The sequence below is a fragment of the Poromitra crassiceps genome, assembly GCF_964638095.1.
Source record: "Poromitra crassiceps genome assembly, chromosome: 2".
Taxonomy (NCBI): Eukaryota; Metazoa; Chordata; class Actinopteri; order Beryciformes; family Melamphaidae; genus Poromitra; species Poromitra crassiceps.
Genome location: NC_139624.1, coordinates 78,953,149 through 78,969,551, shown reverse-complemented (window position 1 = coordinate 78,969,551; position 16,403 = coordinate 78,953,149). Strand labels below are relative to the sequence as shown.

General features: G+C 41.5%; 1 protein-coding gene across 1 annotated transcript in view; it reads right to left on the bottom strand.

The window, feature by feature from the left end:
* Window positions 1-14,663: 14,663 nt before the first annotated feature.
* The window catches only part of zfhx4 (zinc finger homeobox 4), a gene marked incomplete at both ends in the record, with an annotated part of 42,789 nt that continues 41,049 nt past the window's right edge, over window positions 14,664-16,403 (bottom strand). Inside the window, one exon of the mRNA XM_083663107.1 lies at window positions 14,664-16,243. Coding sequence (XP_083519233.1) covers window positions 14,664-16,243 — 1,580 coding nt within the window. The remainder of the gene's footprint in view (window positions 16,244-16,403) is intronic.

Genomic DNA, 16,403 nt, shown 5'->3' with positions numbered 1-16,403 from the left:
GTAGTAATGGACAGTAGGCTAATGTACAGTATCTTTGTAGTACTGGGCAGTAGGCTAATGTATCTTTGTATTAATGGACAGAAGGCTAATGTGTCTTTGTAGTAATGGACAGTAGGCTAACGTATCTTTGTAGTACTGGGCAGTAGGCTAATGTATCTTTGTAGTAATGGACAGTAGGCTAATGTGTATTTGTAGTACTGGGCAGTAGGATAATGTATCTATGTAGTAATGGACAGTAGGCTAATGTATCTTTGTAGTACTGGGCAGTAGGCTAATGTATCTTTGTATTAATGGACAGTAGGCTAAAGTATCTTTGTAATAATGGACAGTAGGCTAATGTATCTTTGTAGGAATGGACAGTAGGCTAATGTATCTTTGTGATAATGGACAGTAGGCTAATGTATCTTTGTAGTAATGGACAGTATAGGCGAATGTATCTTTGTAATAATGGACAGTAGGCTAATGTATCTTTGTAGTAATGGACAGTAGACTAATGTATCTTTGTAGTAATGGACAGTAGGCTAATGTATCTTTGTATTAATGGACAGTAGGTTAAAGTATCTTTGTAATAATGGACAGTAGGCTAATGTATCTTTGTAGTAATGGACAGTAGGCTAATGTATCTTTGTAATAATGGACAGTAGGCTAATGTATCTTTGTAGTAATGGACAGTAGGCTAATGTATCTTTGTAGTACTGGGCAGTAGGCTAATGTATCTTTGTAGTAATGGACAGTAGGCTAATGTATCTTTGTAATAATGGACAGTAGGCTAATGTATCTTTGTAATAATGGACAGTAGGCTAATGTATCTTTGTAATAATGGACAGTAGGCTAATGTATCTTTGTAATAATGGACAGTAGGCTAATGTATCTTTGTAGTAATGGACAGTAGGCTAATGTATCCTTGTAGTACTGGACAGTAGGCTAATGTATCTTTGTATTAATGGACAGTAGGCTAAGGTATCTTTGTAATAATGGACAGTAGGCTAATGTATCTTTGTATTAATGGACAGTAGGCTAAGGTATCTTTGTAATAATGGACAGTAGGCTAATGTATCTTTGTAGTAATGGACAGTAGGCTAATGTATCTTTGTAATAATGGACAGTAGGCTAATGTGTCTTTGTAGTAATGGACAGTAGGCTAATGTATCTTTGTAGTACTGGGCAGTAGGCTAATGTATCTTTGTATTAATGGACAGTAGACGAATGTATCTTTGTAATAATGGACAGTAGGCTAATGTATCTTTGTAGTAATGAACAGTAGGCTAATGTATCTTTGTAGTACTGGGCAGTAGGCTAATGTATCTTTGTATTCATGGACAGTAGGCTAATGTATCTTTGTAGTAATGGACAGTAGGCTAATGTATCTTTGTAATAATGGACAGTAGGCTAATGTATCTTTGTAATAATGGACAGTAGGCTAATGTATCTTTGTAGTAATGGACAGTAGCCTAATGTATCCTTGTAGTACTGGACAGTAGGCTAATGTATCTTTGTAGTAATGGACAGTAGGCTAATGTATCTTTGTATTAATGGACAGTAGCCTAAGGTATCTTTGTAATAATGGACAGTAGGCTAATGTATCTTTGTAGTAATGGACAGTAGGCTAATGTATCTTTGTAGTAATGGACAGTAGGCTAAAGTATATTTGTAGTAATGGACAGTAGGCTAAAGTATCTTTGCAATAATGGACAGTAGGCTAATGTATCTTTGTAATAATGGACAGTAGGCTAATGTATCTTTGTAGTAATGGACAGTAGGCTAATGTATCTTTGTAGTACTGGGCAGTAGGCTAATGTATCTTTGTATTAATGGACAGTAGGCTAATGTATCTTTGTAGTAATGGACAGTAGGCTAATGTATATTTGTAGTAATGGACAGTAGACTAATGTATCTTTGTAGTAATGGACAGTAGGCTAATGTATCTTTGTAGTAATGGACAGTAGGCTAATGTATATTTGTAGTAATGGACAGTAGGCTAAAGTATCTTTGTAGTACTGGGCAGTAGGCTAATGTATATTTGTAGTAATGGACAGTAGGCTAAAGTATCTTTGTAGTAATGGACAGTAGGCTAATGTATCTTTGTATTAATGGACAGTAGGCTAAAGTATCTTTGCAATAATGGACAGTAGGCTAATGTATCTTTGTAGTAATGGACAGTAGGCTAAAGTATCTTTGCAATAATGGACAGTAGGCTAATGTATCTTTGTAATAATGGACAGTAGGCTAATGTATCTTTGTAGTAATGGACAGTAGGCTAATGTATCTTTGTAGTAATGGACAGTAGGCTAATGTATCTTTGTAATAATGGACAGTAGGCTAATGTATTTTTGTAGTACTGGGCAGTAGGCTAATGTATATTTGTAGTAATGGACAGTAGGCTAAAGTATCTTTGTAGTAATGGACAGTAGGCTAATGTATCTTTGTATTAATGGACAGTAGGCTAAAGTATCTTTGCAATAATGGACAGTAGGCTAATGTATCTTTGTAATAATGGACAGTAGGCTAATGTATCTTTGTAGTACTGGGCAGTAGGCTAATGTATATTTGTAGTAATGGACAGTAGGCTAAAGTATCTTTGTAGTAATGGACAGTAGGCTAATGTATCTTTGTATTAATGGACAGTAGGCTAAAGTATCTTTGCAATAATGGACAGTAGACTAATGTATCTTTGTAATAATGGACAGTAGGCTAATGTATCTTTGTAGTAATGGACAGTAGGCTAATGTATCTTTGTATTAATGGACAGTAGGCTAATGTATCTTTGTAATAATGGACAGTAGGCTAATGTATCTTTGTAATAATGGACAGTAGGCTAATGTATCTTTGTAGTAATGGACAGTAGGCTAATGTATATTTGTAGTAATGGACAGTAGGCTAATGTATCTTTGTAGTAATGGACAGTAGGCTAATGTATCTTTGTATCACTGGGCTTACGTTAGAAGACGATGAGAAAGGCCTTCATCTTAGAGAAGCTGCATTGCTACTAATGACTAGAGGGCCCTCTGACTGCCATCTCAGCCTATTACGAGCTGCAGATGGCTCTTCAGTGTTTTTCAAGACAAATGCAAATTAAAAAGCATTAGGCTACATTCATTTGCGGTCTGTGCTGGCATATAGGCCACTTTTGGTCTGAGGGCCACTTAAGGCTGCCTCATTTCTTCAAATGACCTTGAAATCAAAGAAAGAGCAAGTTTTAATGATTTCGAGGGCTCGAAAGGAAACGCAACACAGGCCCTCATTAAAATGTGCATTTAGACATTAAAAGAAGCTTTCTGTTGCCAACGTATCTGCCAGGATGCAGACTTGGCGAGCGGACGCACAAAGAAGACCCCGGAAGAAGGCACAGATGTGATGTCAGTGCGACTCCTCATCCCCGTGTCGTGTCGTCATTGATTGTATAAATTATAGTATAAAGTACTTATTTGGGTGTTCCATGATTTCCTCTGAGCAGAGTTGGGCCTGCGCTGATAAACGACACGCCGTGGAGCGTTGTGATTTGGTGCAGGGCCTGTGAATGACCTGGGGAATGCATCGTGTCACTTTATATTTAGCTTCTATTTTCTCACCGCCTGCTCTTCTCTTCACATGCTATGATTCCAGTGTGTGTCTGTGTACGTTTGTAGGTGTGCGTCTGTGTCGTGTGTGTGTGTGTGTGTGTGTGTGTGTGTGTGTGTGTGTGTGTGTACGCGGACAAAGAGTGAGACAATCGCCCCCTAAAAAATTCCTTCATTCCCTCCTCCAGTGCTCCGTTATTTCCCCAACGACTCGGCGCGCCTTGTAAAAAGCTTCGCCCGGCTGCTCGGTGCTCTTTAAAATGTAAAGCAATATTACAAAGCCTGACATGTTGATCTCCGTTACTATGGCATTGTTTCAAGGGTCCAATGAAGGAGAAGAAAGCTGTCATTGTCCGGAGTTAGTGACTTTCTGCCAAAATGTCCACGTGTGCAAGCTGGCTTCACACAGAGGGGAAAAACCTGAAGGAAACGATGAAAGAAGTCTAATGTTATTTGTTTGTTACAGGTGTTAATGTGTTACAAACGCCCCCCCAAAAAAGGCAAATATACTGCACAGTTTTTTGGCATGTGGATCCAGCAGCCCCACCAGGCGCAGCAGCTTCACCTCTCGTGTGTGTTTAGTTATTTACAGCCCTGACAACAAAAAGCCTTGAACTGTTCGGCAAAACTACACAGCACCCTTTGTGTCGCAGGAGAAAAAAAGCATGAAATCAGGCTTTTGTCCGCGAGAGATGCCATCAAAAAACACCTTGTTTCATCTGTCTTAAGCAATCCCATCCCGACGCCTTCACACGTCCCCATGTGGGGCTGCGCCGCTCCTCACAACAGAACGGGAAACAGCGCAAACGATCTGCCGGGGAAGTCCCAGCGGGCTGCCAAAACACGCTCGTTTGCCGACGTACCTCTGTTGCACGGAGCCATGTTTGATTTCTCTCAGGTCTCCCCTCCTCTTCTCTCTCTCTCTCTCTTTCTCACCTCACTTCTATCACTTGCTCACCTACTTTCTCTCTCTCTCCGTCTCTCTCCTCCATCTCTCTCTCTGTCTGTCTATGATGGCCTGTTGGTTTGTCTGTCTGTGGCTATTTGTCTATCTGTCGGCCTGTCTCTCTCTCTCTCTCTCTCTCTCTCTCTCTCGCTCTCTCTCTCTCTCTCTGTCGCACCTCCTCCCTCTCTCTCACTCCAAGCTAGGTGTTAGTTGGCACAACTTGGCAGTGTGTCTTGTCGAAATGCCAGGAGTGATTCTATCCTTCGCCCACAATGCAATAATAAGGCAGGTGTAGTCCTGGCCCCTCCATGTTGTTCACCTTGCTTCCTGCCTTTTGTCCCTGAGAGACGAGCAGTGAAGCAGTAAACACCTTAACAGGAGGAAGGCCGAAGGAAAGATACACAGAAAGAAAGAGAAAACAGCGTGAGATTGCCTCTGTCGTAATATGTTAGTTTGTATGTGACCTTGGTTGACCCCTGGGTCAACTCAGAAGCACAGTTCATGTTTAAAAGGATGCATCACGACGAGAATTGTGTCTATTGTTGCCGTTAAGGCCTCGTCCACACCGATCCAGCGCTGCCTATATACTATACAATCAATGTTGATCTGTTCGTTCACTCAACATGAAATAAACACGAGTGGCACAGGTTCGAGCCCCCGTGTTACCTGTTACCGGTACCTGGTACCGTGTTACCGGCTTGGTCGGGCGTCCATATAGGCACAATTGGCCGTGCCTGCGGGTGGGATGCTGGATTAAGGGTATGTGTCCTGGTTCGCTGTACTAGTGCCTCCTCTGGTTGGTCGGGGCTGCCTGTTCGGGGGGAGGCGAACTGAGGGGAATAACGTGATACTCCCACGCGCTACGGTCCTGCCGATGTCCTCGCCGCAGGTGAAAAGAAGCGGCTGACTGCATATGTATCGGAGGAAGCATGTGGCAGTCCACAACTCTCCCCAGATCGGCAGAGAGGGCGGAGCAAAGGACAGGAACAGCAGGAGGAATTGGCTACGTACAATTGGAGAAAATGGAAAAGAAAAGAAAAACCAAGAAACAAACTTTTACAGGATCAGTTGTTGGGTGAGTTGTAAAGTTGCGTTACACCTGTTAGCAGAAAAACAACAGGTTCTGTTTTAGTGCATACCCCTAAATACAGCCAGCAATAAATAATAAGATTTCATGTTGAGTATTTGTGCACGAGGGACAAGGCTTTCCTGATTTCTCAGGTGTAACGCTTGGCTGGATGAATCACAGGTGTAGGAGGTATTGTGTGCTGGATGGAACCCAGGTGCCGGAGTTATTTCCGGTCTATGCCGTTAATCACCAACCTGACGCTGAAATATGGCTTGCATTTTACCGGTTTTAAAATAGAGTTCCCTTGACTGCATATACTTAGGTAGGGAAATAATAATAAGGGCAAGATAAAGTCAAGAGACTAGTGAGAATGTTTTATATGAATGTGGGCTGCAAAATGTGTTCTGTTTTATCAGCCAATGTGGGCTGAAAGTGGAATAGTGTCTGTAAGATAATAGAAACTAAAAAGGATCTGATGCTGTATGCCCGATAACAATAATTTGACACTTTCAAATCCTATGCTGTAATCAGCGCTTTGATGTAAAGAGCTGATTAATAACTAACTCCACCAATCACAGTTAAAGGGTTTTCTGTGGAATTGCAGCCTTCAGTAAGTAAGAAGATATGACTGATTGTGTCAAATAAAGGCCATAGCAAAGCAAAGTCCTCCTTTTTCCATAACTTAAGACCAAAACACTGACTGCAAGATGGCTGGAAAATGTGAGCATGAACATGCGCTGCTGATATATGAAACCCAAAATAACTTATACATGATACATTTAGCAAAAATAACAAATATACATATTTGTCCTATAAAACATGCTTCCTATAATTCCTTCCTTCCTTTTCCTATTTCCATCCATGCTGTTATTATGACCCCCGGAAAAAAGCCGCCAAGGTTTCCATGAGAAACAGAGCAACAGTCTAAATACCTGATAATAAGCTGTTTATCCTCGTTAAACGATGACAACATGGTAACGCCGATACGCAAGCGGCCTCAGATGTGATGTCGGTCAATATCTATTGACAGACAAATCATTGTTGTTGTGCTTTGGTTTTCGTCATCGGCCAGGCCCAATACATGAGGGGCTAAACGGGGAGTGAATGGATTGGATTTTCAGTCTCCGTCATTAAATTCCCATGCGGGGAATACTAATTCCAGTATTTAGTGCGGTGATGCCGGGGCTTGCTTTCATCTTAAACTGATTCCAGTCTAATTAGATTGGGCATGTGGGGGGTGCTGGATGTATCCGTCTGGGCTAATCCCTGCCTCTCTGTCCCAAACATTGTATTATCCAGAGAAAATCCATTGGCTGCAGGCTATTCAAAGCCAGGTCTGCCTCCACGCAGCCTCTGTGCTGTCTCAACTGGAACGCTGTGGCTAGGAGGGGCGCACCATGCGGCGAGGGTGGAACCTAATGGCCATGAGTGATGTATGGGTTGCAGAAAACGCCATTTAGAATTTACGGTAAACCTTTTACCGTGTATTCAGGGCAAGAGCGCTCTCTCCGCTGCCGCCTCTTTAGCCGAGCTGTGCGTGAACCGCTATGAACTGCTCTTCTCTTCGGAGGGCTGTTTTTTCTTCTAGCAGACTGCACTGGGAGTCTGCCTGCGAGTGGAATTGGGTGGCCTCCTCCCCATAAGGTCACACACAAATGGTTCTTTTTTTTAAGGGTTTTATGTTTGTTCAACACATAAACAGTCAATTCAGTATGAGTCCGAAACCTCAAGCAATACACACACGCGCGCACACACACGCACGCACACGCACATACTCACACGCATACACAGCACAGCACAGCACAGCACAGCAGAGAGATCCTACTGTCACCCTGCTTGTGAATTGCTGGCAGACCACAGTGTACAGGGGTCCTTCTCCTAGGCGCTGAGAAGGCCAGAAAAATGAAATGCCTTCAGCCATTGTTCTCCTCAAAGGTCAAACGCAATTCAATCCCATAATATGGCGGGAGGAGGAGGAGGGGGGGGGGGGGGGGGGGGGGGGGGGGGTGCTGTACCCTACCTCGACAACCGCCTGCGCTTTAGGGGAGAACAACAGGAAAGGGCCATTCAGCAGAATAGCTGCACCCTGCGAAGTCGAGCACATTCGTCAAGGGCGAGGGGTGAAGTCAGAAGGGGGAGTGAAAAAGGCGTCTTGGAGGCTCTTACATGTCGCGGCGGTGCCGCTGCACGCCGACGTGTGTTGAGCGAAACAATAAAGGCCACAAACGATTCGGCCGGAGTGAAAAGATCCTCATCTTCCCCTTCCTTTTGGCCGCCCTTGTGAAATTTCATTAGGTGGATTTAACGACTTGTGAATGTGGGCTTTCTCCGTGACCCTGACACCGGTGGCGGACACGTCTCACTGGCAGGGCGTGATGTATAGTGTCGCCGCGTTTCCTGATGTGCCATTTTTTTATGTGACAGCATCGGGTGACCCCAGATCTAAAAGGTTACCCTTCTGTGTCACGCCGGCCACCATTTTGCCCCTAATAGAATTTTAAAGCTGGTATAAGAGGGGGGACTGCAAAAAAAAAGTCATTCTCCATTAAGCGTGGTTGATTTTTCCTATGGATGGATGCAAAGCGGCAGTGCCTCATGTTTCATATATATATATATATATATATATATATATATATATATATATATATATATATATATATATATATACTGTATATATATATATATATATATATATATATTCCAATTAAAAATTCTGTTTACAGACGCATTCTTATGATGGCAGGACACTGGTGCCAGTAACCACAATGCACATGATAATAATAATAATAATAATAACAATAGCATACAAGCACTCCCGCTTGTATGCTATTGTTTAATCATCATAGACCGCTTTTTCAGTGCCGCAATAAAATGTAAGCACAAACCTTTAACATTACTGACTCACTCTGTCCTACGCACCTCTCTCATTAACTATTGCATTTTGACAGAATTTAATGTCTGCTGCTACATCCTATCTGTCATTTCATTTTTCTCCCCCCAGAATAAATTTGAATGCATTTCTGCATTAGCAATCTTCCGTGGAGAGTTGTAGGGCAGATGTTGGAAATAGAATGAATGACAAAGGTTGCAAGTGGGACTCAAACTTAGGTTACAATTACTGTATATATGCCGCCACCCGTCACTTTTTGATCCACAGAGCATGGTAGAGCAGGCCGTTCATACCTCGGTCATAATAGGATCAAGTGTGATTTTAAATCAAATAAATTGAAAGGTAAATAACATGACTTCTGCATTGCTCTGTGTTGTAGCCTTACCTCGGTATATGCATCCATTTTGATTTCTTGTGTGTGTGTGGACCTTTCCCCTCTGATGGGAGGAGTCTGTGAGAGCACCTGATCAGACCCAGGTTAGCAGACACTTCCAAACATAATCCCCTGCATCTGCTTAAGCTTAGTTTACACTACAAGACTTCCCCACCGATTTTACACAGGATTTCCAGTTGGGCTCAGTCTGTCTTTGTTGACTCTAGTCTGCAGTTGTTGTCTGCAGTTGTTGTGCCAGTCGGCAGCAAAATCTGTTAGTGTATACTCATGGGTACAGATTTCTAATCTTTTCATGTAAACTGCCTCCAGATTTCTAGTATTCAAGTGTAAACTTCCTCCCGACGCCAGTCGGAGCCACAAAGATTACATCAAACATGTTTGAATTTCAAAGTGAAAAGTCTTGTAGTGTATACTGCCTTGTCTGAGTCAGTTGTGTGTAGTGTATTTCAGTCAGTTTTTTCAGTCGTGATAAAAAATCTTAATGAACCAGTCTTGTAGTGTAAACTCCCCAGTCTTTTCATAATCTGTTAAGATTTTCAAAGTCTTCTAGTGTATCACAGGCATTAGAGTCATATTACCACAAATGTCATAACAGGGGAAATACCCGATTATATGATTTAGAATTTGAGTCCTTCAGTGACTAGAATGACAAGTACTGGAGGGATGTAGATACAGATATACGTACATATTTTGGACACTATACCTGTATATGCGTAGACATGCCTACTACTACTACTACTAATTCTACTGCTACTGTATGTGTATTGTGAAAAGGTGAATCATCTCCATTTTAGTGAGAAATGCTGCCCTTGATGACACTGTTGTTGTTGGGGTCATTAGGCTGATTGGGTGCACCTGGGCCCAGTGCACTCATTGGACCTTCAGATCATTAAGGCCATGTTCAGACTATGAGAACAAATCTGATTTGTGAATTTTAGTGACCTATTAATGACTTTATCAAGATTGGTTTTATGAGTCTGGACGCTCCAAGTCTGATTTGTGTCACTTGTCCCAAACCACTATGAGGTAGTTTCCAATCTGCTTTCGACTGATGTGACTTCAGTGCGGACGCGCAGATCCACCAAATCTGATTTGAACGTCACTCACAACTCGTCATGATCAAATGCTTCTCCGCAGGAAAACCACGTCACCAACGTACGTATTTACTGAAGCCCACGTCGTTACCATAGCAACCCATGCAGATAGGCTGTTTAGGTCTGGACACACAGATCCGACTTGAGAATCAGATTTGTGGCAGTGCGGACACACTCCCAAATCAGATTTGGGAAACCAATCAAGATAATGATGATTAATGACTTTATCAGCAAATCCGATTTGCCTGTAATGTGAACATGGTCTAAGTCTATCTTGCACCTTTTGTTCTGTTGGCTTGTTTGTTTCATGTAGTTTATGTTGTTGAAAAGTTATTTTCCCTTAGTGTTAGTTAATAAATTGTTGTTTTAACTTTTACTTTGGTGTATGACTCGCCTCATTTGTTACTTCCTTGAACCAGGTTGTAACATATGAGGGGAGTCCTACGCCAAAGTAAAAGTTAAAAGAATAAATTAATTAACTAAAACTAAGGAAAATAACTGGACAACAAACTATATTAAACAACAAAAGGTGCATCAGTGAGGAGGGAGAGAGACTGAATGGCTTGAAGGTCACACATGTATGCCCATGTTTTTGTATCTGTTTTATTTATGCTCTCAGAGGAAACCGAGTCAATGCAGAAATGTCTGTCTGAGCGAGCGGAGGGGAGCCGTTCATACACACACACACACACACACACACACACACACACACACACACACACACACATACACACACACACACACACACACACACACACACATGCGCACACACACACAGGTCCCGCCCATGCAGTCCTAGCAGAGAAGAGCATTGAATGGCATTGAGAACATAAATTGCAGTTCCTAATTTTATATACTCGGCGACATTCAATTTAGTTCAAATTTGAGTGGGTGGATAATAAGAAAAATTCCTGGGGTGTGACAAACTCAAAACACATATTTATGTTTGGTTTCCAGGGACTTTAAGCCCAATGAGTACGGCCCCAACACCAGATTCCTGCAAGACAGGGCCAGGAGAGTGGTAAGGTCATCACACTTTTAGATGTTTTATTACAGAAAGTGTATGAAATCCGTGACCAAAATAAATGATTACTGGAATCCACTTTGAGAACCAGTGATTTAAATAACTGTGATTGTTTCGAAGATATAAACAGTCACTAACCAAATTGAAATATAGGAAAATGCGCTGTCAATGAGAAATGCGACTAACTTGAATCAAATATATGAAGGAAAATGTTGAGGATAGCATTAAAAATGATTGACAACCATGTGTGATTTCTGGACTGGGTTGATAACAAGGACCGCAATGGAAATACGTCTTATGAGTTTATTGTGATATCCTGATGAATTATTTTATACTATTATGTTTGTTGGTGTATTGTATATGTATTAATTTGTCAAATAAATTCAATCAATCAATCAACTCAGTACCAAGTAGTATTGAAACTTCTCCAGTCAAACGATACCTGCAGTCAATCCTTTTTGTAGACAGATCTAGATTTTTTTTTTTATGGTTTTGCTCGCAGCCAGTCACCGCAAGTGTACAGTGTGTGGTGGTGAAGTGGAGCATGGTGTATGTGAGGAGTTGTCAGTTCACCCAAGATGTCAAAAAGAAAAGTCTATCAAATGAAGTACTGTACTCTGGTTGGTATCGGTATCACTTTAAGGGTACTGGTGTTGGTACTGGTATCGTAATATTTTAAACGATACCCAGCCCTACTGGGTATCGTTCATGATTTGAATGCAAACTGCTGTAAGTGTCATGTTTGTGCAAAGATGAGCTAATGAAGCCTCATCATGACAGTTGATTATGACATCAAACAATAAAAAGCCAATAAAGGATATATGATGAAACCAAACTGGTTTGCAGATACAGTTTTTAATGTATCACAACAATGAGCAACAAACATACTTGATGAACTATTTCCAGAAGTTGTTCAAATACCATCTACAATAAACGTCATTTCAACTATGACAACAGGTCTGTGACAAAATAAAAAAAAGGTTTCAAAACCATGTTATTACCGTGATACGGTACAGTTGAGACCTCAAACAGTACAGTAACAAAAACTAATGCGACTACTCTCTATATATAAAACATCAATAACATTTTTGGTTTAGTTTATTTAAAGTTTTAGCCATAGGGGCTTCTTCTTATTAAAACCTCAGGGTGCATTTCCTATGTAACCCAGATGTTGAAGAGTACATATTGTGTAGGATATGATTGCGCCGTGAAAATCCCTTTGACATCCAGAAGAACAATTCCAATTTCAACCTTTTGAAGGCTGTCCCCATAAACATGACACAATCCATCCATTTTTTTTAAAAAGTTCTTTTTTTTCTTTTTGGCTGCTGTGCAGTTGCAATAACTATGTACAGTTATATTGTTGGACCATCCTTTTTGTTGGTTTGTTAGCTTTTAGCAGTCCTTGGTGTGGGAAGCGTCCTGTCTGATGCTAGCATCTTAGCACATGATGCTAGCTGACAGTTCAGTCTTTCAATGCTGAGCCACAGAGTGGGGAAAGGCAAAAAGCCAGAGTTGTGAAAGCCTTTGGAATCAGGACAGTCGCTCATGTTTGTACAATGGCAGAATTGCACCTTGGGAGGCCAGGATGTCTCTTATGAAACACAATCGAAAAGTGTCTTCAGGATTAAAGTAAATGTTAAAATACTAAAAATCCAAATAAGGACATTTAAAAAGCTCACGCAGAGAATTAAAAACTGACATTTGCTTTAAAACTTTGAAAAAAGAAAAGAAAACACCTGTACAATAATAAAACATAAGAGGAAATGTTACTTGATTTCATCGTTTGAAACAATAACTAAGCATGATTTGATTTAACCTGTCAAACAGTTGCATTACATGCTACTTGCTCATCTCAGAATAGGAAATACCAAAAGCAATACATTTTTGCATTTCTTCATATTAATAAATTTGTACCATGCACAGCCAACTACGAATATGTACAACAGCTTAGCTTTCTTTGTTCACAAGCCTTTTTCTTTCATACAAATAGCCTTCTGTTACTTTGGAATGAATCACATTGGTTTCAATTACCAAACTAGAAAGTGATTCGTAAAAAATTGAACACCCTTTGACAGCTTTCACATTCTTAGTTCCACAGCAAAATAACAAAATAAAATAACATAAAATAAAATAAAATAAAAAAATAGCAAAGCAAAGCAATTCATGGATCAGTATTTTGTCTGGTAGAAAGTTGAGAGAATTTATGGCAAGCAAAATAACATTACACAGTAGCAGCAAAACGTTGTAAGGTAATACTTTGCAATGTTGAAATCACTAAATGTGGAAAAATCAAAAAGTTTTCTTTTAATGGTAGATCAACAGAAGTGCCCAGAGAATTGATGGGAGGACGTCAACCTATGCACTAAATGGCAGTGTATAGGTGTAACACTGTTATCAGTCCTACAAGCACATGAAAATGTTTCAATATACAAAACAAATGCTGTTGTCCCCCTTTTAAAGCAGCATATTTGCAAACTTTTAGCAAATATTCATACCTTTTTTTTTTACATTGTGACCAACTTGTACCTTAACAGTTTCAAGTATACAGTACTACTTTCATGGATGCACCAATTGTTAAATAGGTCTATAGATTGTTAGGCATCAATCCTGTAACAAATATGGACCAATATGCTGCTGCAATAGACACAAATAATAATTAAAACAAAACACATACATACATTCATACTTACATACATACATACATACAGACACACGTACATACAAACAGAAAGAAATCTATTAAATTAACAAATGGCCTACTCAAATAATAATAAAAAGACAAATAAAAACAAAATAAGTGCACTATAGTCCAGACACAAGCAGGTACCGTAACAGTACAGCAATTCACAAATGAAAAATGTTATATTCACATAATCCTCAAGAGTCTATCAAAACTAGAGTTATTACCTCTTCAGAAAAGGGTGTGAGCAGAGGTAAAAGTGAGAAGGTAAGAGTTGGCACAGATTAGTATATTCTACAAGAAAAAAGGGGGGTGGGAAATAGATACAGCTTGTTGTAATACAAACTGGCAAACACAGGGGCATCATACACATTTACTTCACCATTCTAAATTCCCTCAGTGGCAAAACCATACTGTCTTTGTAGGGCAAAACTATAAGGATATGCACATCGTCCATTGTAACAGTAATATTGTCTCTTGGTACTCTATACACATCAAGGAAATGCGTCCGATAAAGCTTGACATGTTTTGGTTATAAGCCAAGTGTACCCAGGCTTGTTGCTGCTTTAACAAATGAGAAATGTTATGTTCTGACCTGAGAATTTAAAGCTACTGAATTACACCTATCTAAACTAAGAGAGATTCTCTTTGAGGGTTCTGGATCGTCATCCCATACAGTACATGCTAGCATTTGGAAAACAATCCAGCTGAGGTGCAATTTGCTATCGTGAGAGTTTTTGGCTTGAAACAAGCCCCCCCAAGGGAGCCTGTGGGATTTTTTTTCCTACTCCATGTTTTTGTATACAATATAAGCTCAGTCAAGCATCTGCAACAGTTCTGTCCATAACAAAAATCAATCAATATCTTGCCAGCATATCAATATGGGAAAAACAATCCTGAGTCAATCATTTGGTACTGTAATTTTTTGGGTTAAGAGAAACTTTGGAACTGCAGTTTAAAAAGTCTTATTTTTTTTTCTTTAAGCAAGGGATCCTTTTTAACACTCCTACACACTGAACATATCCATTCTGATACTACTGAAGCCTGCGTCTAGGCCAGAGGCCGGCTTAGCCTTGACTTCCAACGCATTATCTAAGTCATCCAGCTTCTGGCTTAGCTCATTGTCAGACTCATCTGAACAACTCTCGGTGGGTAGTGAGGTTGGAACCCCTGAGGTGCTGCAGGAAGTTGAGGTAACCGTTGACGGTGAGGAGAGGGGGGGAGGAGGAGAGGCAGACGGGGAGGAGGAGGAAGCAGCTTTCCGGGCTGTGGTGGCCTGGAACAGGACATTTGGCCAGGACTTCATGGACAAGCGAGAGAGATGAGGAAAGGTGTTATTAGAAGAAGCTGCAGACTGCGAGGTAGATGTGGTGTTAGGAGTAGGGGAGCAGACAGAGTGAGGTAATAATCTAGTATGCTCTTTGGCATTTCTCATTGCTTGTTTGATTGTTTTCTCTTTGTGCAAGCTCGACTGAAGGTGTTGGCCAAGTGCTTCGTTCCCATTAACAACCACATTGCAGGCGACACAAGTGTATTTGCTCACTGCTTTTCGAAGCACTGTCTCTTGCGGGTCAGTGAAAGGATGTCCGAAGTAACAGAAGGACTTCTGATGACGCACCACTGAATCTTCGTCAGCAAAAATCATCTGGCACTTCCTGCATATAAACTCATGCTTGACGGACGGTACGATAAAAGCGTCTGGAAAATCCGTGGTACTTTTGGTATCTGTTTTCGGTTCTTCTTTTGTGCTTTCTGTTGAAGAGCCTTTGTTGGGGTCATCCTTAGCTTCCGTAGCTTCTTTTGGTTTGAAGGAGGTGGTGGTGCTCTGCATGCTCTGGGGTGTCTTCACAGGAGTTGGTTTCTGCTGCTGCTGCTGTAGTTGTTTCTGCTGTTGCTCAAGCTGTTTCTGCTGCTGCTGTTGTTGCTTCTGCAATGAATCCTGGAGGGACTGCTGGTACTGCTGATACTGTTGCAGGAGAGCGGTGGGGGAGAGCCCCGCAGCCATGGCAGCTTGCGGGACTGCTGCTGGGCCATAAGGAAACAGGTTCTCCATACCACACAGAGGTGGGAAGTAGCCCCCTGTTTGGACCCCTCTGGGCAGCTGGGGAGAGAAGCAGTTGGGAAACCCAGGAAGGAAATAGGGCAGGAACTGCCCCCCCAAGAAGGAGCTGGGGTCACTGGCGGCAAGCGCATTCTGAAGTGCCTGCAGCTGGGCAGCATCCAGTTGAGTCTCACTTCCTGGTTTCCCTGGAGCTGGACATGGCTTCTCCCTCTTCCTGGCCACGCTGTGGGTTTCGTGGCGTGCACCGCTCTCGCTGTCACCTCGTTCCTTGACTTTCATCTGAGGTGGCTTGTCCCCTGGTTTCTTGCTGCTGTCTCTCTGGGAGTCTTTACCTTGCTGCTCTGTATGATTGACTGCTGCCAAAGGTGTGGAGGGAACAGGAGGAGGAGGAGGAGGTGGTGGTGGTGGTGGAGGAGGAGGAGTCTGCAGAAGAGTCTTGGTTGGGGTAGTGCTGAGAGACATGGCAGGAGAGGGGGTGGCTGGTGTAGGGAACCCAAGCATGCCAGCACCGGGAGACGCTAAAGCTGAAATACAGTGGTATATAAATATGGAGATATTCAATATTTAAATATTCAAACCCAAATCACTATGGAAATCTGTTTGTATAACAAGATGAAGATGTCTAATTTGTCACTGGGTGATCTCTGCTGTTTATCTCTGCTGTTTAGATTTTGTTATGGATCA